Source organism: Perognathus longimembris, chromosome 3, assembly GCF_023159225.1.
Source record: "Perognathus longimembris pacificus isolate PPM17 chromosome 3, ASM2315922v1, whole genome shotgun sequence".
NCBI classification, from domain to species: Eukaryota; Metazoa; Chordata; class Mammalia; order Rodentia; family Heteromyidae; genus Perognathus; species Perognathus longimembris.
The window spans coordinates 68,464,990-68,489,866 of NC_063163.1; the positions used below are offsets into that span (position 1 = coordinate 68,464,990).

General features: G+C 54.4%; 1 protein-coding gene across 5 annotated transcripts; it reads left to right on the forward strand.

The window, feature by feature from the left end:
* The first annotated feature begins 83 nt into the window (after nucleotides 1-83).
* On the forward strand, nucleotides 84-24,807 carry Tjp3 (tight junction protein 3). 5 transcript variants are annotated; one of them, XM_048342002.1, is made up of 21 exons: nucleotides 84-138; nucleotides 11,093-11,152; nucleotides 11,232-11,341; nucleotides 12,148-12,250; nucleotides 12,813-13,137; nucleotides 14,069-14,172; nucleotides 15,480-15,645; nucleotides 15,867-15,975; nucleotides 17,970-18,028; nucleotides 18,190-18,256; nucleotides 18,487-18,643; nucleotides 19,296-19,404; nucleotides 19,626-19,863; nucleotides 20,507-20,718; nucleotides 21,508-21,603; nucleotides 22,153-22,223; nucleotides 22,558-22,768; nucleotides 22,846-22,946; nucleotides 23,531-23,803; nucleotides 23,952-23,998; nucleotides 24,526-24,807. In XM_048342002.1, the coding sequence occupies exons 2-21, from the start codon at nucleotides 11,105-11,107 to the stop codon at nucleotides 24,629-24,631; spliced, it is 2,712 nt and encodes a 903-aa protein (XP_048197959.1). In that variant the 5' UTR covers nucleotides 84-138; nucleotides 11,093-11,104; the 3' UTR covers nucleotides 24,632-24,807. The 5 variants fall into 5 exon arrangements, with proteins under 5 accessions (XP_048197959.1, XP_048197958.1, XP_048197955.1 ...); XM_048342001.1 differs by having other exon boundaries at nucleotides 101-138; nucleotides 11,096-11,152; XM_048341998.1 differs by lacking the exon at nucleotides 84-138 and adding an exon at nucleotides 7,477-7,662 and having other exon boundaries at nucleotides 11,096-11,152.
* The last annotated feature ends 70 nt before the right edge of the window (nucleotides 24,808-24,877 follow it).

Sequence of the window (24,877 nt, forward strand, 5' to 3'; positions counted from 1 at the left end):
TCTCCCGGGAGGAGACGCGGGTGCGTGGGCCACGGGCAGAGCTGTGCGCGGGCCCCTAGGCCACCCGTGCCAGCCGGGCACCCAGAGCTGGGCACCGGCGGCGGCTGCACGCTCACAGGCTACCGGCTCACAGGACAGGTAAGTCCAGCTCTGCCCACTGCCCAGGGAGCCAGGCGCCGGCGTTTTAGGGGGCTCAGGGACCCCATTACCTGCGTGTCGCCCCAGCGGGCCGGAAGCTGGCGCCCAGCTCGGGCACGGGCATCTGACATAGTTTCTCAGGATTACTGGCTCTGGTTTCTGCCTTGGCTGCCTGCCCAGGACAGCGGGGCCCCAGCCTTAAAGCGATCATTGTTGGTACAGGTGATGGGGGGTGGGGCGGGGTGCAGGTGGGTCTCTGGTACCGCCAAACTAGACAGGGGTAGCCCCCCGCCGGGAGCTCGGAGCTCACCCTGGCAGCAGGGACCCAGCAGGGAGGTGGGCAAGCACTTGGCTCAGGCGTTTGTGGCGGGGGTGGGGGTTTCCTGGGGCTCCCCACGTGTCTAGCTGATGGCCTGCACCAGGCTTGGGGGTCCCCTTCCCCGAGTTTGGGTGGGGAACGCTGCTCCCCTAACCTGAGAAGCGCAGGCTGGGCAGGTGGTGGGGATGGGGAGTGTCAGGCCGGAGGTCTTGGTTCGGGGTGACCGAGGTTTTCTGGATCACTGGTTGGCACACACAGGAGGGAGGGGAGTCCCGGGAGAGCAGGGTCCGGTGGCGCCCTGTCTCTTTGTCCCGGTCCCTGGGGTGCAGTGCCGGGCACTTGGGTTACCTCGGGGCCGGGTCCAGGGCCTTGCGGGGAGCCGAGAGGCGCCGCTCCCCAGCTGGGTATTGTTTTAATATAAATTTGTGGCTATTATTAAGGTGTTGTGCGGAGGGATTGCCCTTCCATATGTCGGGGAATGAAGGCTTTTGTTTTTATGGACAATGTCACTCTTTCCTTTGCCAGCTGTGCAGGTTCGGATTTTCTGTCTCTTTTTCTCTTCCTTCCTTTCTTCTCTCTTTCTTAAGTGGGTCCTGGGACTTAAACTCAAGGCTGTCCCTGAACTATTCTGCTCAAGGCTGGCGCTCTGCCACGAGAACCGCAGCTTCACTTTGGGCTTTTTGCTGGACAATTGGAGATAAGTATCTCATGGGTGTTCTTTCTCAGGCTGACTTTGATCCATGATCCTCAGATCTCAGCCTTTTTTTTTTTTTTTTGGCCAGTCCTGGGCCTTGGACTCAGGGCCTGAGCACTGTCCCTGGCTTCTTCCCGCTCAAGGCTAGCACTCTGCCACTTGAGCCACAGCGCCGCTTCTGGCCGTTTTCTGTATATGTGGTGCTGGGGAATCGAACCTAGGGCCTCGTGTATCCGAGGCAGGCACTCTTGCCACTAGGCTATATCCCCAGCCCCAGATCTCAGCCTTTTGAGAAGCTAGTGTCCTAGGGCTTGAAACTCAGGGTTTGGGTGCTGTCCTTTAGGTTTGTTACTCAAGAGTAGCCTCTATTACTTGAGCCACAGCTCCACTTCCAGCTTTCTGCTGGTTCATTGGAGATGAGCGTCTTACAGACTTTCCTGCCTGGCTGGCTTTGAACTGTGATCCTCAGATCCTCAGATCTCGGCCTCCTGAGTATCTGGAATGACAGGTGTGAGCCACTGGTGCTGTTTTCTTTTGTACAGGGATCAGAACTGACCACATGGCAGGGCCACCTGGAGTGGAGCCAGCATCACAGATGTGGGGTTCTGCTGACAAGTGAGCTGCCTGTCCCCAAATCAGACTGCAGAACGCAGCATGGGTCTCACTTCTCCCTCTGATTCCTGACCTGGTCCAGGACCAGCCCAAGCTCAGAGAGGGTTGGACACTTATGTGGAGCTGCACAGCAAGGCCAGGCAGGTGAAACTCTCAGCGCAGAACAGGGAGGCTTGGGCCTGGGCTTTTGCCCCAAGGGGCTTGTGTGCAGGCCCTGGCTTGCCTGGCTGATGCTTCCGGGTGGCCCTGAGTGCTGGCAAAGGTCCCTGGCAGGGATTTCTAGCCGATAGGTTCCTTCTCGGCCTGGCTTGGGGCCAGGGAGTCGTGTTTATGCAGGGTGGAGCCTGACACCCTTTGGAATGGGCTGAGGTTAGTGAAGACATGGTGGTGGGAAAGAGCTACCCAGGAAGTGAGTATTTATTTAACACTTACAGCTTAGACCTTTGTTCTGGTGGAGCTTGTGTTCTGGAGGTGGTGTTTGTGGCGGGGGAGACAGAGAAGAAAGGAAAAAACCTAGTAAATTCATCATTTGTGTCATCACACATGGTAGCAGGAGTGAGAGGTTTAAAAAAATAAACGATTTAAAGTATCAGCTTGTGCAAAGGTCCTGGGACAGACTGGTCATGGTGAGTCGGAGGAGCCAGGAGGTTTGTGTGGTTGCAACTGAGGCCAGGAGGGGACAAGGAGGGTGATGCAGAGCCTTGTGGGCTGCAGGATGACTTGGGCTTCAACCCTGAGGGAGATGGGAGGAAGGTGGAAAGTGGGAGGGAGGTGGGAGCCACTGAGGGCTGCGCACAGAGGAGGAAGGAGCCAGACCCAGGGTACAGAGAAGACAGAGGGGGCAAGGGTGAGGGAGAGGAAGGGGGGGGTGTTGAGGGGCCTGAGAGGCCTAGGTCCAGGTGGAGCTGGTCCAGGCAGACATGGGGCAGGGGGAGAGTGGGTAGATCCAGGGTAGATTTTGGTGGACTCCCAGGACAGGTGCTGAGACCGAAGGACAGAGAGCTTGGGGAGGGGACAAGAAGGAAAAAAGTAACTGGTGGCAGCAGGCTCTTTGGGTTTTAGGATAGTAGAGAATCTCTCTCTCTCTGTCTCTCTCTTTCCATCTCTCTCTCTGTTCTCTGTCTCTCTCTGTCGCTGTCTCTCTGTCTTTCTGTCTCTGTCTCTGTGTCTCTGTCTCTGTCTCTCTCTCTCTCTCTCTCTCTCTCTCTCTCTCTCTCTCTCTCTCTCTCTCTCAGCTTGAATTGGGCCTGGGCACTGTCCCTGAGCTCTTCAGCTCAAGGTAAGGCTCTACCACTTGAGCCACGGCACCACTTCTGGTTTTCTGGTGGTTCACTGGAGATAAGAGTCTCACAGATTTTTCTTTCCAGTGATAGCTTTGAACCGCGATCCTCAGATCTCAGCCTCCTGAGTAGCTGGGATGACAGGCACGAGCCACTGCTCACCCTTCTCACTGATCTTCCAAAGCTTCAGACTCCATCCTGCCCCCGAATGTTTGCATACCCCCATCTGGAACACCTGAGCCCTACTCAGGGCTCTTTCCTTCCCTGTCCCCGGTGCCCGGCTCCTGTTTCCTCTCCCCTGAGCAGCCCCAGCTTCCACTGCTCCCTGCCTGGTGCTCTCAGAAGATTCGGTGGTATTTGTATCTACCTCTGTGATCCGCCCCCCATGTCATCTCCCTTCCTGAGGATCAAGAACTTGTGTCATTGCTGGCTGTGTCACAGCCCCCCAACATCCACACAGACAGTGGTCCTTAATGGTCAGAAAGCGGCGGGGGGGGGGGGCCGCGGGGGGGGCAGGATGAAGGCGCTGCTTCCGTTAGATCACGGATATGACCTCAGCTTCCTGCTGGGGAGCTAAATGCCCACCCCGCCCCCCAGCTCTGCGAGCCCTCCAGGACCCCCCCTTCGCCTGTAGGTTCCTCACTGAGGACCTCCGCCCACCTTCTGCCCTCCCTGGGTCTCAGTTTCGCTGGTTGCACTCAGAAGGGGTCGAGCCAGGGTCTTGGCAGAGATGTTTCCGGAAGGAATCCCAAGTTCTCTGCCCGCCTAGACTCCCCCCCCCCCGGTGACAACACCGCCTCCTCCTGGCTGGGCGCGGTACTGCAGCCGCAGGGTCAACTCTGTCCCGGCCCCCGGCGCCGCCGCGCGCAGGTTCTCCCGATCACGAGGGGGCGCCACGCGCCGCGCCGCACGCAGGCCCGGAGTGCAAAGGCCGGAGTAGACCCGGCTGAGTCCCCCACTGGAGGTGGTCGGGCCCCTGCGCGCACCATGGGTGGTGGGGGTGGGGGGGACGGGCAGCACTGGTTTCGGCGCACCCAGTGTGTGATGGTAAACGGAGCCAAGCGGATAAACGGTCTACAAGCAGGACTGCGGGCCCCTGGAGTTCAGCATCCCACTTTTGACAGGTGTGGGGGTTTGAACTCAGGGCCTCAAGCTTGATAGGTTGGCTTGCTATGGCTGAGCCACACCCCTGCAGCTTGGGCCAAGACCCGGATACTCAAGCCACGCCCCTAATGTTTGAACCACTCTAGTTTGGCCTGCCCCCACTGCTTGGGTCACGCACTGCATGGTCACACCCGCGATGGAGCCACAACCCCCACACCGGGGCCACGCCCCTTCGGAGGCTGCACGCCTACTGTTTGGGCCATGTCCCCATATTGGGCCATGCCCTCTGTGCCACTCCCCTAAGTTGGAACCACGCCTCTACCGTTGAGCCACGCCCCAACGTATTGGGCCACGCCTCCAACTCGCAAGCCGTGCCCTCTGTGCCACGCCCCTAAGTTGGAACCACTCCTTTACCGTTGGGCCACGCCCCTACTGCTTGGCTCAGGTCCTAACGCTTGTGCTACACTCCCGTCACTTTGACCATGCCTCTGTTGCTTGAGCCACGCCCCCATCAATTAGGCCACACCCTGGCTGGACCATGCCCCTACCCCGTGAGCCACGCCCACTACTGCTTGAGCCACGCCCCTTCTGCTTGAGCCACGCCTCTACCACTTGAGCTACGCCCCTACCATGCCAACCGCATCCTCTATCATTTGATTCCCCACCCCACCCCCACATCCGCTTATCCCTCTGGTCATTTTGGGGATAAAGTCTCACTTTTTGCCCAAACCCCCGTGGACCAGGATTCTCCTAGTTATGTTTCCTGCCATTACTGGATTGACAGGCATGCACTACCGCATCCACTCACTGGCTGAGGTGGGGGCTTGCAAAGGTTTGGCTTGGACTGATCTCGAATCACAATCCTCCTGGTCTCATTTGTTTTCTCCCCTTGTAGCTGGGATTGCAGGGGTAGACTGCCACGCCCACTTGGCTCCCTTATTGTATGAATGTCAGTGCTCAGGTGTGGAGGCGGTCAGGGCAGGAATACTGGATTGTCCACCTACTTGTGTCACCTGCAGGCCAACTGTCTGCCTGCCAGACCCAGGCAGTAACTGGTTCTGAGCAGTCCTGGCCAGGTTCTGGGGGAAGGAAGAAGGTCTTGGGAGATTTATGGTTTTCTATGACTTGTCTTTACAAATAGACAGCTGTTTAAAAGACCTTCGATCTTGTTCTACCTAAAATATTCTTTTTATATGTGTGCTTTCTTCCGGTTCTTGCATGTCACAGACAGAGAGTTGAGCTACCAGTGGGTGGAGAGTAGACACTCAACCAGTTAGTGGGTTTCCTTGGTTGGCTTAACACCAGTTCTTGCTGTGCAACCCTGGTGAATTGTGGGCCATCTCTGGTCCTTTCATCACTTATGAAATATATGTGTCAGATTTACTGTGACTGGGTGCCGGTGGCTCACACCTGTCATCCTAGCTACTCAGGAGGCTGAGATCCAAGGCTTGTGGTTCGAAGCCAGCTCTGTCCAGAAAGTCCATGAGACTGTTATCTCCAGTTAACTACCAGAAAAGTTAGAAGTGGAGCTGTGGGGTCAAGTAGTAGAGCTCCAACCTTAAGCAAAAAAAGTTAAGAGACAGTGCGCAGGCCCTAAGTTCAAGTTCCAGCACTCAGACAAATCAACCAAAAATACCCCAAACACCTGTGCTCCCAACACTCTGAAGTCTGAGGTAGGAAGACAATAAGTTTGAGGCCAGCTTGTGCTATATAACAAGACTGCCTCAAAATGCAGTGCTAAGTAGCTAGCACCTCTGACTCTCAGCATGTTGAAAACAATCACTTTTAGTTCTTGGAGGCAGATAGGATGATCCCCATCTACAGATAAAGAAACTGAGGCACTAGTCTATTAAATGGCTCATCAAGATCACACAACTGGGGCTACACATCACACTAAAGTCTTATCCTAAGTACCTTTCATCCCTGGCTCACTCTGTGATGTCATTTCCTTCAGAAATGGATGCAGAGGGGCTGGGGATATGGCCTAGTGGCAAGAGCGCTTACCTTGTATACTTGAAGCCCTGGGTTCGATTCCCCAGCACCACATATACAGAAAATGGCCAGAAGTGGCGCTGTGACTCAAGTGGCAGAGTGCTAGCCTTGAGCAAAAAGAAGCCAGGGACAGTGCTCAGGCCCTGAGTCCAAGGCCCAGGACTGGCAAAAAAAAAAAAAAAAAAGAAAAGAAAAAAGAAATGGATGCAGAAACAGGTGCACAGAGAGAGTGACCAACTCCTCTGAGGTTGCACAGCAAATAGGTCAATGTGCTGAGATCGATTCAAAGATTTATATTTTCAGTCTCCTTCCCTTGGCAAACTCTTAACCAACCTTTAAAACCCCAGCCGAAATGCCCTTCTTCTCTGGCAGAACCTTTCCCTAAGTTCCCTGGGTTTCAACTCTGCTGTTCCCCATTCTGTTCTTCGTCTTGCTGGGCAGCCCTGACCTTAGACCAAGCAGAGAAAGGGTGTTTATGCCCACAGTTGCCTCTTCGACCTTGGGCTGGGGTGGGGCACAGGCCCAGCTGGGTTGATCGAGTATTTTTATTTTTATTTTTTTAGACTGGGAAGGAATGTGGGGGCGTAGCCTCTGACAGCCCCGCCCACCCAGACATCCTCCCAAGCCCTCCAAGCCCTGGTGTAGATTTCCTCAGCTTGGGTGCTGTCCTTCCAGAGTCTAACCTGAACCTCAGGTCCCCGGAGTGAGGCCCTGAGGCCCGGGGGTGAGAGTCCTGACCTTTGCCCCTTGGGACTGAGAATTCCCTCCTGGCGCCGGTCCCCTCCAGTTCCCAGCCCCACGCTGGGTGTGTCACGGACCCTTGAGCCTGGGGAGTCCAGGACCCGGGCGCGGCGGCAGCTGTGCCTCTGTAAAGCCCGTGCCAGAGTTTTCCCTCTCTGAAATGCTGTGTCTCCAAGCCTGCTGGAGATGGGTCTGTTTGGTACGAGGTAACCTGACAAGGATCTGGGGTTTCTGGCCCTGCACGGGGGCCTGGTCCTGGGAGGCTTCCCCGCTGAACCTCCAGATGTGCCCGTTCCGCGGATGAAAACCACAAAAACACAAAAATCCAAACCCCCAAGCCAACAAAACACAACTTCCCAAATCGCCGGCTCCATTCCGCGAGCGGCCTGATCCATACCGGGCTTCCTTACAGCCCTGTCGCGCGGCTCTCCTGTCCTGGCTATTGGCAAAGTCTCGGTTGCCTAGAAAATCCGAACAGGATTACCTCATTTCCCGGAGCCTGGAGCCTCGGATGGAGGCTGTGGGCCGGGGCGGCCTCTCCTGCTTCCCGGGGGCGTGTCGGGCCAGGGCGGGGCAGCGGGCTGCCAGGAGGAGGAAAGCCGGCAGGTGCAGCCGAGAGGGACGATTGTGGCAGAGGGGGCGGGGGCGAGACCCTCTGCCCCGCCCCGACCCTCCTCCGCTGCCTCCCCTAACCAGGGTCCGGGCGATTGACGGTATCCAGGGCCCCCGCGGGCAGGGGCCGCAGCAGAGCCCCAGGGTGGACCATGGCGGTGAGATTCCAGGCGAGTAGGCCGAGGGGGAGGGGAGCCTTCTGGGGTGAGCGCCAGGCGTGGATGGCAGTCCGCCCTAGGACCTGTGAAATGCCCTCTGCCTACAGAGCAGGCGGGGAAACCGAGGCCCAGAGGGACCCGGCGGCTTGGCCGAGGGCTGGACAGCGATCTGTGTCTACCTTGGGTTTCTCCTACCCATTGCTCCAGATCTGGGTTCAAATCCTGCGTTCTGTCTGTTCCTCCAGACCCCACCCCCACCTCGGTTCAAGTTCTGACTTTTCAGCTCCGCAGACATGGGTTCAAATCCTGCTGTTTCTGCGCCAGCCCGGCGCGCTGTCGGCGGTGCACTGGGGGAAGGACGGGGTGTGGATTCTGTGAGGAGATCGTGGCCGCGGCCCCGGAGCCCGGGCCTGGGCCCGGACCAGCTCTGGCCGTAGCACCGTGCGCAGTGACTCGATTGACTGCCCGGGCTGTGAGAGGGGTCGCCGCCATTTACCCGGCACCTGTGGGGTGGGGAGGCCCAGCCCGTCCAGCTCCAGAAAGGGTAAGGTTCCTGGGTGACCCGGGGGCCCGTATTGGATGGAAGGCCTGGTGGCCCGGTTTCCGGGCCCCACGCTCCTTCCCCTCCCCGCCTTTGTTCCTGGAGGAGGGGGGGGGGCGGGAGGAGGGGCCGGCTCCAGGCCACAGCTGCCGGTCCCGCCCCCCCCCCCCCTCCGCGGTCCCCTCGGGCGGCTCCCGCGGGTGTTTACGTCGGCAGGTGCTGGGGGCTCGGACTCCGCCCTCCCAGCTCACCTGCCCGGGCTCAGGGCGAGGCTCAGGACACACCTGGCTGAGCCCTTCGTGGAAGATCGGTGATCCCACCCTTCAAAGACCTTTCTGACCCTTCTCAGGGCCAGGCCCCGTGGGGAGCAGTGCTGGGGTCCTCGAGCCCCCAACTCCATACTAAGGGGAGTGAGGGAGACAGATGGTTTCTGACATCCTTACACCCCAATAATCAGGGGTGCCCCAGAGAGAGGGAGGTTGGGACACATATCTGGGGAGTGGGAGGATGAGATTGTGTGGCCTTGGGGTTGCTACGGATGAATAGGAGTTTGGTTCATCTGGGCCTAAAAGGACTCAGCATAAATGAATAATGCAGAAAGGGACAGCAGCTCAGCTAGATGGGATGGGGGAGAGGGGGGGTCTCCAGACTCCTGAATGTTGGGGGCCACCATGGAGGGGGTCTCAGGCTCAGAAAACAGCCATTCAGAGGTTGGGAGAGCACCTTGGGGGCCAGGATCAGGTTTCATTCCTAGGTCACTAGGGACAGAGCCATAGCCACACAAGCAGAGGCAGGCCCAGCCACCTGCGTCCTGCCCCACCCCCTCCTCACACGGGGATTTCTTAAAGGAAAGCCAAGGAATAAAAAAAATTCCAGAGTGGCATTTAATCGTGCAAAGTATCACATCAAAGCCAGAGAGATTGGAGTTTGGAAAAAATAAGCGCAGAAGGAAACAATAAAAGCAATGAGTAGAAGCAGAAATCAATGGAGCTGGGGGGGGCGGGGTTAAGAGCCAGGGTTGATGGGGAGAGGAGTAGAGTTCTTTCTTCTGTGCTGTGTGACCTGGGGTGTATTACTGAACCTCTCTGGGCCTCTCTGTCCTCTCCTGTGAAGTAGGGTATTGTATCATGGCTACTTCCTGGGGGGTTTCGGCAGTTCCTTGGATGGGTGTGCAACAGCCAGGTAGAATATTGAGGTGCATTTATATTAAGGCAAAATAGATATTATCCCACTATTTTTTTTTAACTTTTTGGGCAGTACCAGGGCTTGAATCTCAGCATCTCACACATGCTTGGCTGGTGCTCTACCACTTGAGTCAGGCCTCCAGCCCAGCTTTTTGCTGATTATTTTAGAGGTGGAATCTGGAGGACTTTTCTGACTGGGTTGGCCTCAAATCTCCATCCTCTAGATCTCAGACTCCTGAGTGGTTAGGATTATAGACATCAGCCACTAGTGCCTCATTTATTGCTTCTCACAATGTGGGCTGGGTCTCCTGGAGTTTGGATCTTGCATAGTCTGCATTTACTGAGACAGGGTTTCCATATGTAGTTCACATAGGCCTCAAACTCACAATCCTGCCAGTGCTGCTCTGTGCCTCAGTTTCCCCAACTATGATGTGAGGACAACAGAGTGATTCTATGATGAGGGACAGTGAGGATGGACAAAGTGCTCTGCACCAAGGAATTGCTTCATTTGTGAATCTATCCATCCATCTATCCACCCATCCACCAACTCATCCACCCACCCATTCACCCACTCATCCATCCAGCCACTCATTTACCCCATTCATCCATTCATCTACTCAGGCACACATTCATCTATCCATCCACCCACCTATTCATCCACTCATCCATCCATCCATCCATCCACTCATCCACCCACTGATTCACCCACTCATCCATCCACCCATCCACTCATCCACCCACCGATTCACCCACTCATCCATCCATCCACTCATTGACCCATCCATCCATCCATCCATCCATCCATCTACCCATCCATTCCATCCACCTATTCATCCACTTATCCATCCATCCATCCATCCACTCACCCATCCAGCCACTCATTGACCCATCCATCACCCATCTATTCACCATCAATCCACCCTTCCATTCCATCCACCTAACCCATTCACTCATCCATTTACTCATCCATCCATCTACCGATCCATCCATTTATCCATCCATCCACCCACTTACCATCTAGCCATCCATCCATCCATCCATCCATCCATGTATCTAGCAAATATTTTTGGAACCCCTGCTATATAAGATCCAGGTGTCATTTGAGGTACCCAGGACACATTTGTGAATGACATAGACAGTATCTCTTCCTCAGGAGCAGATATTAACAGAGGGAATGGACACCTAATAAATTTTAAAAAAAGTAGCAATTGTTTGAGTGCCACACATTCTGTGAAGTGACATAGGACAGGCACAGGTGACATGTTGCTAGTGTGAGCAGTGTGAGCTCACCTGGAAGATAAGGAAAGACCTTGAAAGGAGGTGAGGGACTGGGGGAAGAGCAGTTCAGGTGGAGGCACAGACTATACAAAGGTCCTGGGGCAGGATGGATTCTGGCGTGTTGGAGGAGCCATGAGGAACTGGAGTAGAGGGAGTTAGAAAGGCAGAAGGAGACAGAGATGAACCTGGGGTGTTGTGCAGTGCCCTGGGGGCTGCAGGGAGGACTCAGGCTTTGACCCTGAGGGAGGTGGGAGCCATGGAGGGAGAGAAGGCCTGACCAGCGCTCACAGGCACTCTCTGGTGGCTGCTTCAGGGACAGGAGGTGGCTGGTGGTCCACACGGTCCTAGGCTGGGGGTGGGGGGGTGGGGAGGGTCTCAGGTCAGAGCCAGACCCTTCTGGAGCCCGTATGTCCTGACGCCCATTTCCCTGTCCCCCCAGCAGGTGTCAGACATGGAGTCACTGACCATCTGGGAACAGCACACAGCCACTCTCTCCAAGGTGAGCTGCCCTGCTCAGGTGCTGGGGCCCTGGGGGAGGAGGGAGGAAGCTGAGCCCTTCTGGTCTCCTTGTCCCTCAGGACCCCCGCCGTGGCTTTGGCATTGCCATCTCCGGAGGCCGGGACCGATCCAGCGACTCTGTGGTGGTGTCTGACGTGGTGCCTGGAGGCCCTGCGGAGGGAAGACTACAGTGAGGACCCTGGAGGCCACAGGGGGAGGGCGGGCTGGCCTGGCCCATGGCAGGAGCCTGGGAAGTGAGCACCTGGTGCCTGGCACTCTGCCAACACAGCCTTGGCAAGGACAGCTGGGCAGAGCCATGTCCCTAAGGCACTTCCTGGTGTGACCTTCTATGCTCATTGTGGCCTAAGGGCCCTCCTGGAACAGAAAAATCCTGGAAAAATGGCTTTTTATTGGCAGGAAGAGGAGGCCCATAGTTCTGAGCCCTTGGGGATAGGAGACTCGTGGAAATTATGTGTCCAAATGGCTCTGGGCCTCAAGTGACTGACGGGTGATACACACGTGGCTGAGCCCAGACTTAGACACCATGTTTTTAGAAAGGGAAGGAAAAAAACAAAAAATCCTTCCCTTCTTGGGCTTAGATTGACCTCATTTCATAGATGGGAAAACTGAGGGCAGGAAGGAGAAAGGTGTTTGTGAACCTGGGTAGCCCTAGGAGTCACAACCAGGCTCACTCAGGAGGCTGAGATCTGTTCAAAGCCAACCTGGGGAGGAAAAAAATCTGTGAGACTTTTATCTCCAATGAACCACCAGGAAACTGGAAGTGGACCTGTGGCTCAAAGTGGCAGAGTGAAAGCCTTGAGCAGAAAGCTCAGGGACAGTGCCCATGCCCCAAGTTCAAACCCCAGGGCCAACAAAAGCAACAACAAAACACAGACTTTATAGACTTGGAGTTTCTGAGGACATTTTTTTGGGGGGGGGTGGATTAGGGTGGCTGGACATGAGGGGCCCCTCCCTGAGACCTGTCTCCTCCCTTAGAACTGGGGACCACATTGTCATGGTGAATGGGGTCTCTGTGGAAAATGTCACCTCCACCTTTGCCATCCAGATTCTCAAAACCTGCTCCAAATTGGCCAACATCGTAAGTCATTGCAGGGGTGGAGGGGAGGACTCCAGGTTCACAGAGTCTCTGGGACCCCAGCCCCCAGCTCTACCCTATCCTGTCTCTCTTGGAACTTCATTTATATGTATGTCCTGAGCTTGAACTCAGGGCTTGGGTGCAATCCCTAAACTTTTTTTGCTCAAAGCTGGCACTCTACTACTTGAGCCAGAACTTTATGTTCAACTTTTTAGTGGGCAATTGGAGAGGAGTCTCATGGACTTTTCTGTCCAGGTTGGCTTTGAACTGTGGCCCTCAGATCTCAGCCTCCTGAGTATCTGGGGTTACAGGCATGAGCCACAGGTGCCTGACTCTGTGTGTGTGTGTGTGTGTGTGTGTGTGTGTGTGTATGAGTGTATGAGTGTGTGTGTGTGTAACCCAGGGCTTCAAGCATGCCAGGCAAGTGCCCACCACTGAGCCACACCCTAGAACTTGTGATCAACTTGCAGCTGAGGTTGAGGCCCAGAGAGGGCCAGGGGTCCCCAGGGCCACCCAGTGGGTGGTGTTTTTTGGAGATGATTCCATCTGCCTTCTCCTCTCCCAGACAGTAAAACGGCCCCGCAAGGTCCAGCTGCCAGCCACCAAGGCCAGCCTTCCTGGCCCTGGGCGCCAGGAATCAGACGAAGAGGATGGGCATGGCCGGGGCTACGAGGGGGGCTCATCCAGTGGCTCGGGGCGCTCCTGGGGTGAGCGATCCCGCAAGCCCAAGGCTGGGCGCCGGAGCCGTGCCGGCAGCCATGGACGTCGGAGCCCAAGTGGCTCGGAGGCCAACGGACTGGCACTGGTGTCTGGCTACAAGCGGCTACCAAGGCAGGACGTCCTCATGAAGCCTGTCACATCAGTGCTGGTGAAAAGAAGAAATAGTGAAGGTGAGGGGTGTGGGGCTCAGCATGATGGGGGTGGGACCTGGGAACTCAGGGCCTGAGCACTGTCCCTGAGCTTCTTTTTACTCAAGGCAAGTGCTCTACCTCTTGAGCCACAGTGCCACTTCTGGCTTTTTCTGTGTATGTGGTACTGAGGAATTGAACCCAGGGCTTCGTGCATGCTAGGCAAACACTCTATGGCTAAGACACATTCCCAGCCTGTATTTTTTTTTTAAGCATTAAGTTCCTGGCCATTTGTTAAGGGGCATACATGTGTATCAAATAGTGAAGTGGTACTAGAATTCCTTATACATTGTATTCAAATACCATGGAATTCCCATCTCAGGGTGTATAGCAGGCCTGTGATTTTTGGTCTTTGTCTGGATTCATTGTTAGTGTTGACCTCAGAGGTCTGGGCCATGAGATGATAAGTGATTCTGAAAGGTCAGTCATTGCACCATGATTTTTATTTTTTGGTAGTACTGGGGCTTGGAAGTACTGCTCAGCTTTCTTGCTCATACCACTTGAGCCATGCCTCCAGCACTGCTTTTTGCTCACCAGAGATAAGAGCCTCACAAACTTCTCTGCCCAGACTGGCTTCAAACTGTGATCCTCTAGATCTCAGCGTCCCGAGTGGCTAGGACTAAAGAAGGCATGAGGCCCTGGTGCCCGGCTCCATCATAGTTTTAGTGAGGAGGACTCATTTCCTGAGAACTGTCATTGTGATGAAGTGGTGACCTCCTCGCAGAAGAGGTCATCAACATGTGACATCACGTGATGTCACCCCTTTTTTTCTAGTACTTGTCACTCTTGGGGATGGGGCATCAAAGCCCCCATGATGCTATGTTGGTGGGATGGGAGGACTCAGTCCTGGATGCCACCATTGTAGACTGTGCCCATCTTGAGTCCTGCCTCAGTTTCCCTCTTTATCCTACAGAGTTTGGGGTGAAGCTGGGCAGTCAGATCTACATCAAGCATATCACTGATTCAGGCCTTGCTGCCCGGAACCGCGGGCTGCAGGAGGGGGACCTCATCTTGCAGGTGAGCCTGGCCTTCTTGTCCTGTGACTGGGGAAACTAAGGCAGGGGATGGGCATTGCCACCTGTCACTCAGCGAGGTTGGCAGAGCCAAGTTATGGCCATTTCCTTCTCTGTTCCTGGAGATAGTTAGGCACAGAGCAGCCTTCCAAATTATGGGAATCCATCATCAAATGTCAGTTTCTAGTATCCCCATGGGGTGGTCAGTTTCTAGTATCCTTGGGGTTTTCTGGGTATTCAACTTCTGTAGCCAGCTCACTACAGTGTGAATTCCTAGACCCTCCCTATCCAGGTCTAGTGGCCCCTGACTTAGAAGAACTGTCCTGTCTCAAGGACTGTATTCTTTGTAGATTCCACCCCTAGAAGTCTTTCTTGTGATTTCCAGGGTTTGCTTTCCAGCATTCTTCCAATTCATTATTCCTGGTGTCTCCCTGGGGTGATCTGTTTGTGGGGACCCTGAGAATTCGTCTATTCCTGGTGCTTTGGGACACACACTGGTCCCTGCCTATCCCTAAGATTCCTGAGGACAGATGCCTAAGAGAAAATGTCAGAAATGGATCCCCCTGTGAGTAGAGATGGCACCATTCCTTTCTAAATCTTTTTCTGAGGATTTGAGTTTTCTTATCCCCCCCTCTTGCTGTCTATTTCAAGTTCCTCCCAGAGATGTATTTCTACTAAATTCTTTCTAGGAATTATGAGGCTCCCCCCTTCCCGTCCCCCCTCCGTCTGCAACCCTCGCTTTTTCCCCTTTTTTCTTTCTTCTTTAGGATGGACACGGGCCTGATATATACTAGGCGGATGCACTGCCACGTTAGCCCCGCCCACACTAGCCACGCCCACCACGCAACCGCCCACAACGTAGCCACACCCGCCATATGTCCCAAGTCCGTATTAAACACGCCCCCTGTACCTGAGCCACGCCTCCACCCCTGGGCCAAGCCTCCTCCTACTTCTTTGTGTCTGTTTCTAGGATCTTAGCGCTCACCCCTTTTCCTTCAGATACCGTGGCTTTTGTTGTTACCCTCCGATCTCCCCTAACCAATTTCCCCTCTTAGGAAAAGAGAGGCCCACTCATTTCTAACTCTTCCCTCGCAGCTCTCTGCCCTTGCAGTTGCCTGTCAGTTTCTAGAACTTTGTGGACCCCCACAGCAGAATTCCAGTCCTCACTTTTGTCCCCAGGAAGTATCTGTTGTAGCAACCCTTGGCGATTGTCTGTTTCTATTCTCGTCCCCCTTCCAACTGAGCTATCTGTTTCTAGTATCCCCCATCTCCCACTTACTCGCGCCCTCTCTTCCTCCCCTGTCCCTTCAGATCAATGGGGTGTCGAGTGAGAACCTGTCGCTGAGTGACACGCGGAGGCTAATCGAGAAGTCGGAGGGGAAGCTGACGCTGTTGGTGCTCCGGGACCGCGGGCAGTTCCTGGTGAACATCCCCCCGGCCGTCAGCGACAGCGACAGCGACAGCTCCTTCCTGGATGGTGAGGGGGCAGGGACGGCATCGGAGCTCGTTCTTCCCGGGACCCCGAGGGACAGGAGGGGACCCCGAGTCACACAGCCCGTCCAGCCTGGATCTCTGTGACTCGGGCTCTGGCTAGCCTGGGGCCAGCCCCTTTGGCTTGGCCGGTCTTGATGTTTCCCTCGGCGAGTGGGGTCCAGGCCGTAGGCGTGGCTGTGGCTGACCGGGATCCCTTCTCCGCAGACATCTCAGACCTCAACTCGGAATTATCGCAGGCGCCACCACCCCACATCCCGCCGCCGCCCCGACAGAGGCAGAGGACCATGGTGGCCAGCCCCAAGGACTCCCCGGAGTGCGTACCTGGCAGGGTGTGGCTCCCAGCGAGGGGCGTGGCTCCCAGCGGGGGCGTGGCTTCCAACAAGGGAGAGGCTTTTCCTGTGAGGGGCGCGGCTCCCAGCGAGGAGCACGGCTTCCAGCACAGTTTTGGCTCTTTTTTTTTTTTTTTTTTTTTGCCAGTCCTAGGGCTTGAACTCAGGGCCGGAGCACTGTCCCTGGTTTCTTTTTGCTCAAGGCTAGCACTCTACCACTTGAGCCACAGCGCCTTTTCTATATATGTGGAGCTGAGGAATCGAACCAAGGGCTTCATATATACAAGGCAAGCACTTTTGCCACTAGGCCACATTCCCAGTCCCTTTATCCCCCCACCCTTTGGTCAGCACCAGGATTTGAACACAGGACCTTGAGAGCTTTCTTGTTCACACCTGGAGGTGCTCTACCACCAGAGCCACACCCCTCTCTGTTTTTGCTGGCTAATTGGAGATAAGAGCTTCCTGAATGTTGAGATTACAGGCATACATCCCCATATCAAACCTGTGTGTGTGTGTGTGTGTGTGTGTGTGTATGTGGGGAGAGAGAGAGAGAGAGAGAGAGAGCAAGTGAGCAGGTCCTGGGGCTTGAACTCAGGGCCTGGGCACTATCCCTTAGCTTTAAAAAATGTATTTCACATATTTTTATTTATTTATTTATTTATTTATTTTTGTTTATTAATTGAACACAAATTTTTTTTACAAGGTGTTGTGCAAAAAGGGCACAGCTACACAGTAGGGCAGTGTGCACATTTCTTGTGATATCTTACGTCCTATTTTTCTATCCCTTCTCTAGGTCAGGTAGACATATATACAATATACAATGTATCAAGAACATATATAGTATTCACAGACTTGGTCTCTACTGTCTCTCCGTCTCCCTTTGTTAACAGTCATATATCAGGGAGATCATGCCCCTTTGTTTTCTGTGTTTTAGGCTTGTCTCGCTCAACATTATTTCACATATTTTTATTTATTTTTTAAAAAACAACCCTTACTGGTATTATAAAGGTGATGTACAGGTAGGTTACAGTTATGTAAGTCAGGTAAAAAGTACATTTTTTTTTTCCTTTTTTGGTCATGAGGCTTGGACTCAGCGCCTGAGTCCAAGGCTGTGCTGTACTACTTTGAGCTACAGGGACACTTCCAATATTCTGGTGGCTAATTGGAGATAAGAGTCTCACAGACTTTCTTCTCAGACCAGCTTTGAACCCCAATCCTCAGATCTCAGCCTCCTGAGTAGCTATGATTACAGGCATGAACCAAGAACTCCTAGCAAGAGTACACTTCTTTTTGGACAATGTCACCCCTTCCCTTGCTCTCTACCAGCTTATCCCATAGATTTTTCACTCAAGGCTGGCGCTCTACCACCAGAGCTATAGTTCTGCTTCCAACCTTTTTTTCTGGTTAATTGGAGATAAGAGTCTCATAGACTTTCCTGCCCAGGCTGTTGTCAAACCTTGATCAACAGATCTCAGCCTCTTGAGGACTATGGGGGTGAGCCACTAGAGCCCTGCTTCATTAGCTTTGATAATAAGATAATAACCTGGATGTGATGGCACATACCTGTAATCCAAGCCCCTAGGAAGAAAAGACAGGAGGATCTAGAGGATCTAGACTAGCCTGGACCACATAGTGAGACACTGTCTCAAATAAAAAAAAAGAAGCTGGACATCAAAGACTTATGCCTCTAATTCTAGCTACTCAGGAAGCTGAGATCTGAGGGTCGCAGATCAAAGCCAGCCAGGGAAGCAAAAGTCCGATTTTCTTATTTCCAATTAACCACCAGAAAATTGGTGCTATGGCCCAAAGTGGTAGAGCACTAGCCTTGTGCAAAAGCTCTCAGGGACAGAGCTTAGGTCCTGAGTTCAAGTTCCATGACTGACAAAAAAGGCAAAAAAAGATAATGTAACAGAACTAAACAGTAACAAGATGCCCATTAACCTTTGTCCCTGCCTCACCCTGAACCTGTCTCCCTCAGTGAGAGCCCCCAGCATTGTCAGGAGAGGTCAGTGGATTCCAGAACTATCTCAGAACCAGGTGAGCTGTGGGAGGTGGGTAGGGACCCTGAGCACTGTGCCTCTGGCTTTTCTGATGCCTGCTGGCAAAGTTGTTTCAGGCCATTCCAGGGGAGGGGTAGGACCTCCTAAAGTGAAGGCCAGAAGGCAGCTTGGTGAAGAAGCTGCATGTTTTCTTCCCAGACTCACCCAGAGAAAGCAACTATGACATTTACAGGGTGCCCAGCCGCCAGAGCTTGGAGGATCGTGGGTGCGTACCCTAAAAACAGCCCAACTGCCTGAGTTGCCCTGACACACCCATATGTCCTGGGTCTGCCTTCCCCATTTCCATAACCCCAGCTTCTCATGTGGGAGCAGCCACCATGTGGAAAGCTTGGGAAACTGAGGCCCAGGGTGTGGGCAAGGGCTCTCCAAGGCTGCTATGCCTGGTCCCCCTTTGTTCTCTGGTCTGACCTGTCCTCTGTCCCCTGGTCCCCACAGGTACAGCCCTGACACACGGGTTGTCCGCTTTCCTAAGGGCTCACACATAGGGCTGCGGCTGGCTGGGGGTAACGACGTGGGCATCTTCGTGTCAGGGGTACAGCCGGGCAGCCCAGCGGATGGCCAGGGCATCCAGGAGGGGGACGAGATACTGCAGGTGACTGGGGATGGCCAGCCCCACTTTGGTGTGTGTGTGTGTGTGTGTGTGTGTGTGTGTGTGTCCTGCACTGAATTGTGTGTCTTCCCTCCCTGTGGGTCACATTGGGGACTCTAACCCCTTGGGTTTTTTTTTGTTTTTGTTTTTTGGTGTTCTTTGTGGGGCTTGAACTCAGGGCCTGGGCACTGTCCTTGAGCTTTTCTGCTTAAGGCTAGTTCTCTACCACTGTGAGCCACAGCTCCACTTCTGCTTTTCTGGTGGTTCATTGGAGATATGAGTCTCACAGACTTTCCTGCCTGGGTTGGCTTTTTTTTTTTTTTTTTTGGCCAGTCCTGGGCCTTGGACTCAGGGCCTGAGCACTGTCCCTGGCTTCTTTTTGCTCAAGGATAGCACTCTGCCACTTGAGCCACAGCGCCACTTCTGGCCGTTTTCTGTATATGTGGTGCTGGGGAATCGAACCCAGGGCTTCATCTTTATGAGGCATGCACTCTTGCCACTAGGCCATATCCCCAGCTCCCTGGGTTGGCTTTGAGCCACGGTCCTCAGACCTCAGCCTCCTGAGTAGCTGGGATGACAGGCATGAGCCACTTTGAGTCTGGGGTGCAGTGGGTAGCATGGCAGTGGTCCCCTCATCTGGTCCTTGACCTGGCAGGTGAATGACACGCCCTTCCGGAACCTGACTCGGGAGGAGGCTGTGCAGTTTCTGATGGGTCTGCCAACGGGCGAGGTCATAGAGTTGGTGACCCAACGGAAGCAGGACAGTGAGTGTGACGGGTCCCTGTGTACATGTGCATGTGTGTGTGTTTGTGTGTGTGGAAGTGTGGGTGTGGGTACCCAGCCTGGCAGCCCTTGGGTGTGTGCAGGGTATGGCGTGTGGCCCAAGCTTCTGCCTGTGTGTGTCAGCTTCGGGGCTGGGTCCCTTGGAGGGAAGGACTGGGTCCCGGGCAGCAACAAGGGTCACACAGGCCCCTTCTATTCCCAGTCTTCAAGAAGATGGTACAGTCCCGCGTGGGTGACTCCTTCTACATCCGCACACACTTCGAGCTGGAGGCCAGCCCACCCTCTGGCCTGGGCTTCACCCGTGGTGATGTCTTCCATGTGGTGGACACGTTGTACCCGGGAGCTGGGCAGAGCCACGGCAGAGGAGGCTACTGGCTGGCCGCCCGCATGGGCCGCGACCTCCGAGAGCAGGAGCGAGGCGTCATCCCCAACCGGAGCAGGTGGGCTGGGCCTGGGGTCACCTCAATGATTCCCAACTGCAGCCCTTCCCCAGCTCTTGCCTCCTGGGTCCTCAGTTGACCCTGAGGAGTAGCATTTCCACATCTTTCATTGTTTTCTTTTCTTTTCTTTTTCTTTTTCTTTTTTTTTTTTGCCAGTCCTGGGGCTTGAACTCAGGGCCTGAGCACTGTCCCTAGCTTCTTTTTGCTCAAGGCTAGCACTCTGTCACTTGAGCCACAGCACCACTTCTGGCTTTTTCTGTATATGTGGTGCTGAGGAATGGAACCCAGGGCTTCATGTATACGAGGCAAGCTCTCACCACTAGGCCATATTCCCAGCCCTGGTTTTTTTTTTTTTCACAGAGACTTGAACTCAGAGCCTGGGTGCTGTCCCTGAGCTTTTCTTTTGCTCAAGGCTGGCACTCTACCACTTGAGCCACAGCTACACTTTCAGCTTTTAGGTGATTCATTGGGGATATGAATCTCATAGTCTTTGCCCAGGCTGGCTCTGAACTGTAATCTTCAGATGTCAGCCTCTTGAGTAGCTAGAATGACAGCATGAGTCACTCATGCCTGGCCCGTGTGTACCTCTTTCGGGGTGCTTTTGTGTCATCTGGCTTGCTATCTTTCACTCTTTTCTTCCCAGGGCCGAGCAGCTGGCCAGCCTGGAAGCTGCCCAGAGGGCCGCAGGCTTGGGGCCTGGGTCATCTGCGGGTTCCAATGCCAGGGCCGAGTTCTGGAGACTTCGGGGACTTCGGCGGGGGGCCAAGAAGACCACTCAGCAGAGCCGTGAGGACCTGTCAGTGCTGACCAAACAGGGCCACTACCCACCCTATGAGCGCGTGGTGCTGAGAGAAGGTGGGCCGTGCCTTGCCAGGGGTGTGCACATATGGGGTGGGAGTCCTCAACATCACCCCTAAGCTGCCATCACTGTCTTGCCTTGAAAGACTTGCTTGTAGTTACTGAGGAGGCCCTAAGGAGAGTTGTTGAAGATCTGTTCTATTTCTAGAATGCAAAGCTTACTAAGTATGTATATATATATCTATATATATACACACAAATGTATCTATATACATATATGTATATAATTAAGTATATATAATTAAGTATCAAGTGACTGTGAATTGAAAATATTACCAGGAAGATTGTGTGTACACATGCACATGACACAGAGAGGAGGTTTCCTTGTCTTCCGAAAGCAGTGGGGCAGGGCCAGGGTCTCCTAATGGTGACAGGTGGCCAGCCATTTGATGTGATGTGAGCTTCTGGGAGGGTGTGGGCGGGTCTATGCAAATTATAGCTATTTATTTATTTATTTTTGGGTGCCTGTCTTGGGGCTTGAACTCAGGGCTTGGGCACCGTTTCTGAGTTTCTTTGCTCATGGCTAGCCCTTTATTGCTTGAGCCACAGTTTCATGTACTTTCTTACCAGTGCCAGGGCTGTCTTTGAACAGCAATCTTCAGATCTCAGCCTCCTGAGTAACTAAGATGACAGGTGTGAGCCACTGGCACCCAGTGGGAGATGTAGTTCTCCTCGTCAGGCAGTTTAATATAGAGGACATGGACAGGGGAGCTGAGCATACAAGACACTAGCAGTCTTCGCTAAATACAGGATTCTGACTTTTGTCTTTGTGGCTCTGCTCCTCAGCCAGCTTCAAGCGCCCGGTGGTGATCCTGGGACCTGTGGCCGACATTGCCATGCAGAAGTTGACAGTGGAGATGCCTGACCAGTTTGAAATCGCAGGTGAAAACAAAAGAAAAGAAAACAAAACCCAGGTTCAGCAGGGTGCAGGTGATCATGCCTGTAATTCTAGCTGCTATGAAGGCTGAGATCTGAGGATCACAGTGTGAGGCCAACCTGGGCAGGAAAATCTGTGAGACTCTTATCTCCAATAACCGGAGGTGGGGGGGAAGCCAGAAGTAGAGGTATGGCTCACGTGGTAGAGCACCAGCCTTGAACAAAATAAACTCAGGGACAGTGCCTAGGTCCTGAGTTCAAGCCCTAGGGCCAGCAGGTACACGCACACCCGCGTGCACGCACACACACATACACACAGACACTCATGAGTAGATTAAGCAGTGGGATAGCAGGGAAGGTAGTGTTTCAGTGTAGGAAGCTGCCCCTTAGTTCTGTGGCACCGAGTCGCCCAGTGTGGGGTTGCAGCTGGTGGGAGCTGTTGCTGCTGTTGTAACTTCCCCCTGGGATGATGGGAGACAGGATGGGTTCTTCAGCAGGGGGCAGGCCAAGTTAGGGGTGAGTGTGGAGGTGACAGGGTCACCCCACCTTCCACAGAGAGTGTGTTAAGGACAGACAGCCCATCCAAGATCATCAAACTGGACACAGTGCGGGTCATCGCAGAGAAAGTAAGTACAGCCTTGCACGTGGAGGGGAAACTGAGGCCTGGGCATCCAACCACATGGTCTGTTCTCCCCTCCCCCTTTTGGATGCTTTGTGAAGTGTGGAGGGGGCCCCCGAGGCAGACAAGGTCCTGGCATCTGGAGCCCCATCTGCCTGCTTGAGGATGTGAGCTGCTGGGGTCCACTCTCACCTCAGAATCCTCATCTTTCCATTTTCCCCCTCTCTCTGGCTCCCCATTTTTCTGCTGTGTGGACTGCTTTGTGTCTTGGGTGTATTTTTTTTTTTCTTTCTCTGTCTTTCTCAACTCCCCTCTCCTCCATTCACGTGGGCCCTGCCCAGGACAAGCACGCACTCCTGGATGTGACCCCGTCGGCCATCGAGCGCCTCAATTACGTGCAGTACTACCCCATCGTCATCTTCTGCAGGCCCGAAAGCCGCTCTGCCCTCAAGGCTCTGAGGGAGTGGCTGGCACCTGCCTCCCGCCGCAGTGCCCGCCGCCTCTACGGGCAGGCGCAGAAGCTACAGAAACACAATGGCCATCTCTTCACAGGTTGGTGGGAGCCGGGGGTGGGGTCGTCCTGAGCCCAGCAGAGGCTTGGGCGGGGCTGATGTCCTCTGCCCCCACAGCCACTGTCCTCCTGCATGGGACCAGTGACGCCTGGTACCAGGAGGTCAAAGCTGTCATCAGGGAACAGCAGACACGGCCCATCTGGACCGCTGAGGACCAGGTAGGTGCTGGGCACAGGGACCCCGCAGGTCTTGGAGTGCCATGGAGGGCTAGGGGCTGGCTGGGGCAGGGGTGAGATTAATTTGGGGCTCAGATTAGGGAATGGGGTTTTGTTCCAATGCTGGAGGTAGGGACTGGGGTGTGGCTGAGATTTCGGGCTTGTCTTTGTGTGTGTGTGTGGGGGGGGAGGGAGTACTGGGGCTTGAACTCAGGACCTACGCACTGTCCCTGAGCTAGCATTCACGACTTGAGCTAAGCGCCACATATGGGTTTTTGGTGGTTTATTGGAGATGAGTCTTACAGACTTTCCTGCCCATGCTGGCTTCGAACCACGATCCTCAGATCTCACTTTGTAGCTTGGATTACAGGCGTGAGCCACAGGTACAGGCATGGGACTTGGCAGTCTTCGCTCTAGGGTGATGGTCAGACCATCCTAGGGTTAAGGTCAAGCACACACTCGAGGCTCAGCCTGGGTCAGGTCAGGATTGCAGTTTTGAAGGTGGTGTCCTAGACCAGGGTTTGGGTGTGTAGGGGTGGATTCTTGGTTCAGCCTAAGCTGACCACAGCGTCCATGTCTGCCTGCAGCTGGACGGCTCCTTGGAAGACAACCTTGATCTGCCCCGCTGTGACCTTGCGGACAGCAATGCAGACCTCAGCTGCGACAGCCGTGCCAACAGCGACTATGAGGAGACGGACGGCGAGGGCGGTGTCTACACGGACGGCGAGGGTGGCCCCCACACCGACGTGGACGAGGGACCCCCAGCACCTGCCCTGGCTCGGTCCTCAGAACCAGTGCAAGTGGAGGAGCCCCAGAGTCCAAGGGATCATGGGAGAATCCCGGTGCAGCGGGAGACCCAGGTGGGCAGGGCATTAGGGTGGGAGCGAGGGGGTGGTCTCCTGGGGAAAGAAGTCCACATGGGGTCCCCTCCAGGCTGTAACCCTTCCTGCTTACCCCCCGTTACTCATGGCCCCTGGGTATGTGTGAACTTGGTTACTCTCCCTCCAGGTGGACAGCCGCCACCACCAGGCCCAGTGGCGCCAGGACAGCATGCGGTAAGAGCCCTTATGCTCCCCATGGTGATGGGGGTGCGGGGCTCTCAACCCGTTCCCCTGGACTCAAACTCTAGCCGAGGGAGACCTAGAACCAGGATATGCTTCATGCTGCCTGATGAGGATCCTCTTTGTGGGAGAAGTGTGAAGGCTTGTTGAAGAAATAGACATTGGGCTGGGGATATGGCCTAGTGGCAAGAGTGCTTGCCTTGTATACATGAAGCCCTTGGTTTGATTCCCTAGCACCACATATATAGAAAACAGCCAGAAGTGGTGCTATGGCTCAAGTGGCAGAGTGCTAGCCTTGAGCAAAAAGAAGCCAGGGACAGTGCTCAGGCCCTGAGTTCAAGCTTCAGGACTGGCCAAAAAAAAAAAAAAGAAGAAATAGACATTGGAGCTGGGCTTTGAATGATGCGTAGGAGTATGTCCACAAGGCTCAACCCAGGAATGCTGTTTCTTGCATCCCAGTCCCTCCCAGTGTTAGCCCTGGAAATGGTGGGAAAGCTCACGCTTTACTCCTTTTGGGTTGGCAGGACATATGAACGAGAAGCTCTGAGAAGGAAGTTCACTCGTGCCCGAGATGTGGAGTCTTCTGATGAGGAGGGCTATGACTGGGGCCCAGCCACTGACCTGTGACCCCCCCCCCCACCTGTGCCTGCTTCTCCCAGAACTTTGCCTCTTGCAGAGGAAGGTGGATTCTTACTGAGCTGGCTTCTAGGGAGGCCGAGGGGGCAAGGGAGATCACTTCTTTCAGACTTACAGACCCCAAACTGAGACTGTGTCCATTCAATAAACTTTTAATTTCTTTTTCCCTCGGTTGTGGGGCTTGAACTCAGGGCCTGGACACTATCCCCGATTTCCTTTTACTCAAGGCTAGTGTTG

What these genes read in the sequence shown, in the direction of transcription:
- Tjp3 (XM_048341998.1), top strand. An exon ending in ACACAGCCACTCTCTCCAAG is followed by an intron (nt 11,153 to 11,231) that starts GTGAGCTGCCCT and finishes CTTGTCCCTCAG; the next exon opens with GACCCCCGCCGTGGCTTTGG. An exon ending in AGGGGGACCTCATCTTGCAG is followed by an intron (nt 14,173 to 15,479) that starts GTGAGCCTGGCC and finishes CTGTCCCTTCAG; the next exon opens with ATCAATGGGGTGTCGAGTGA.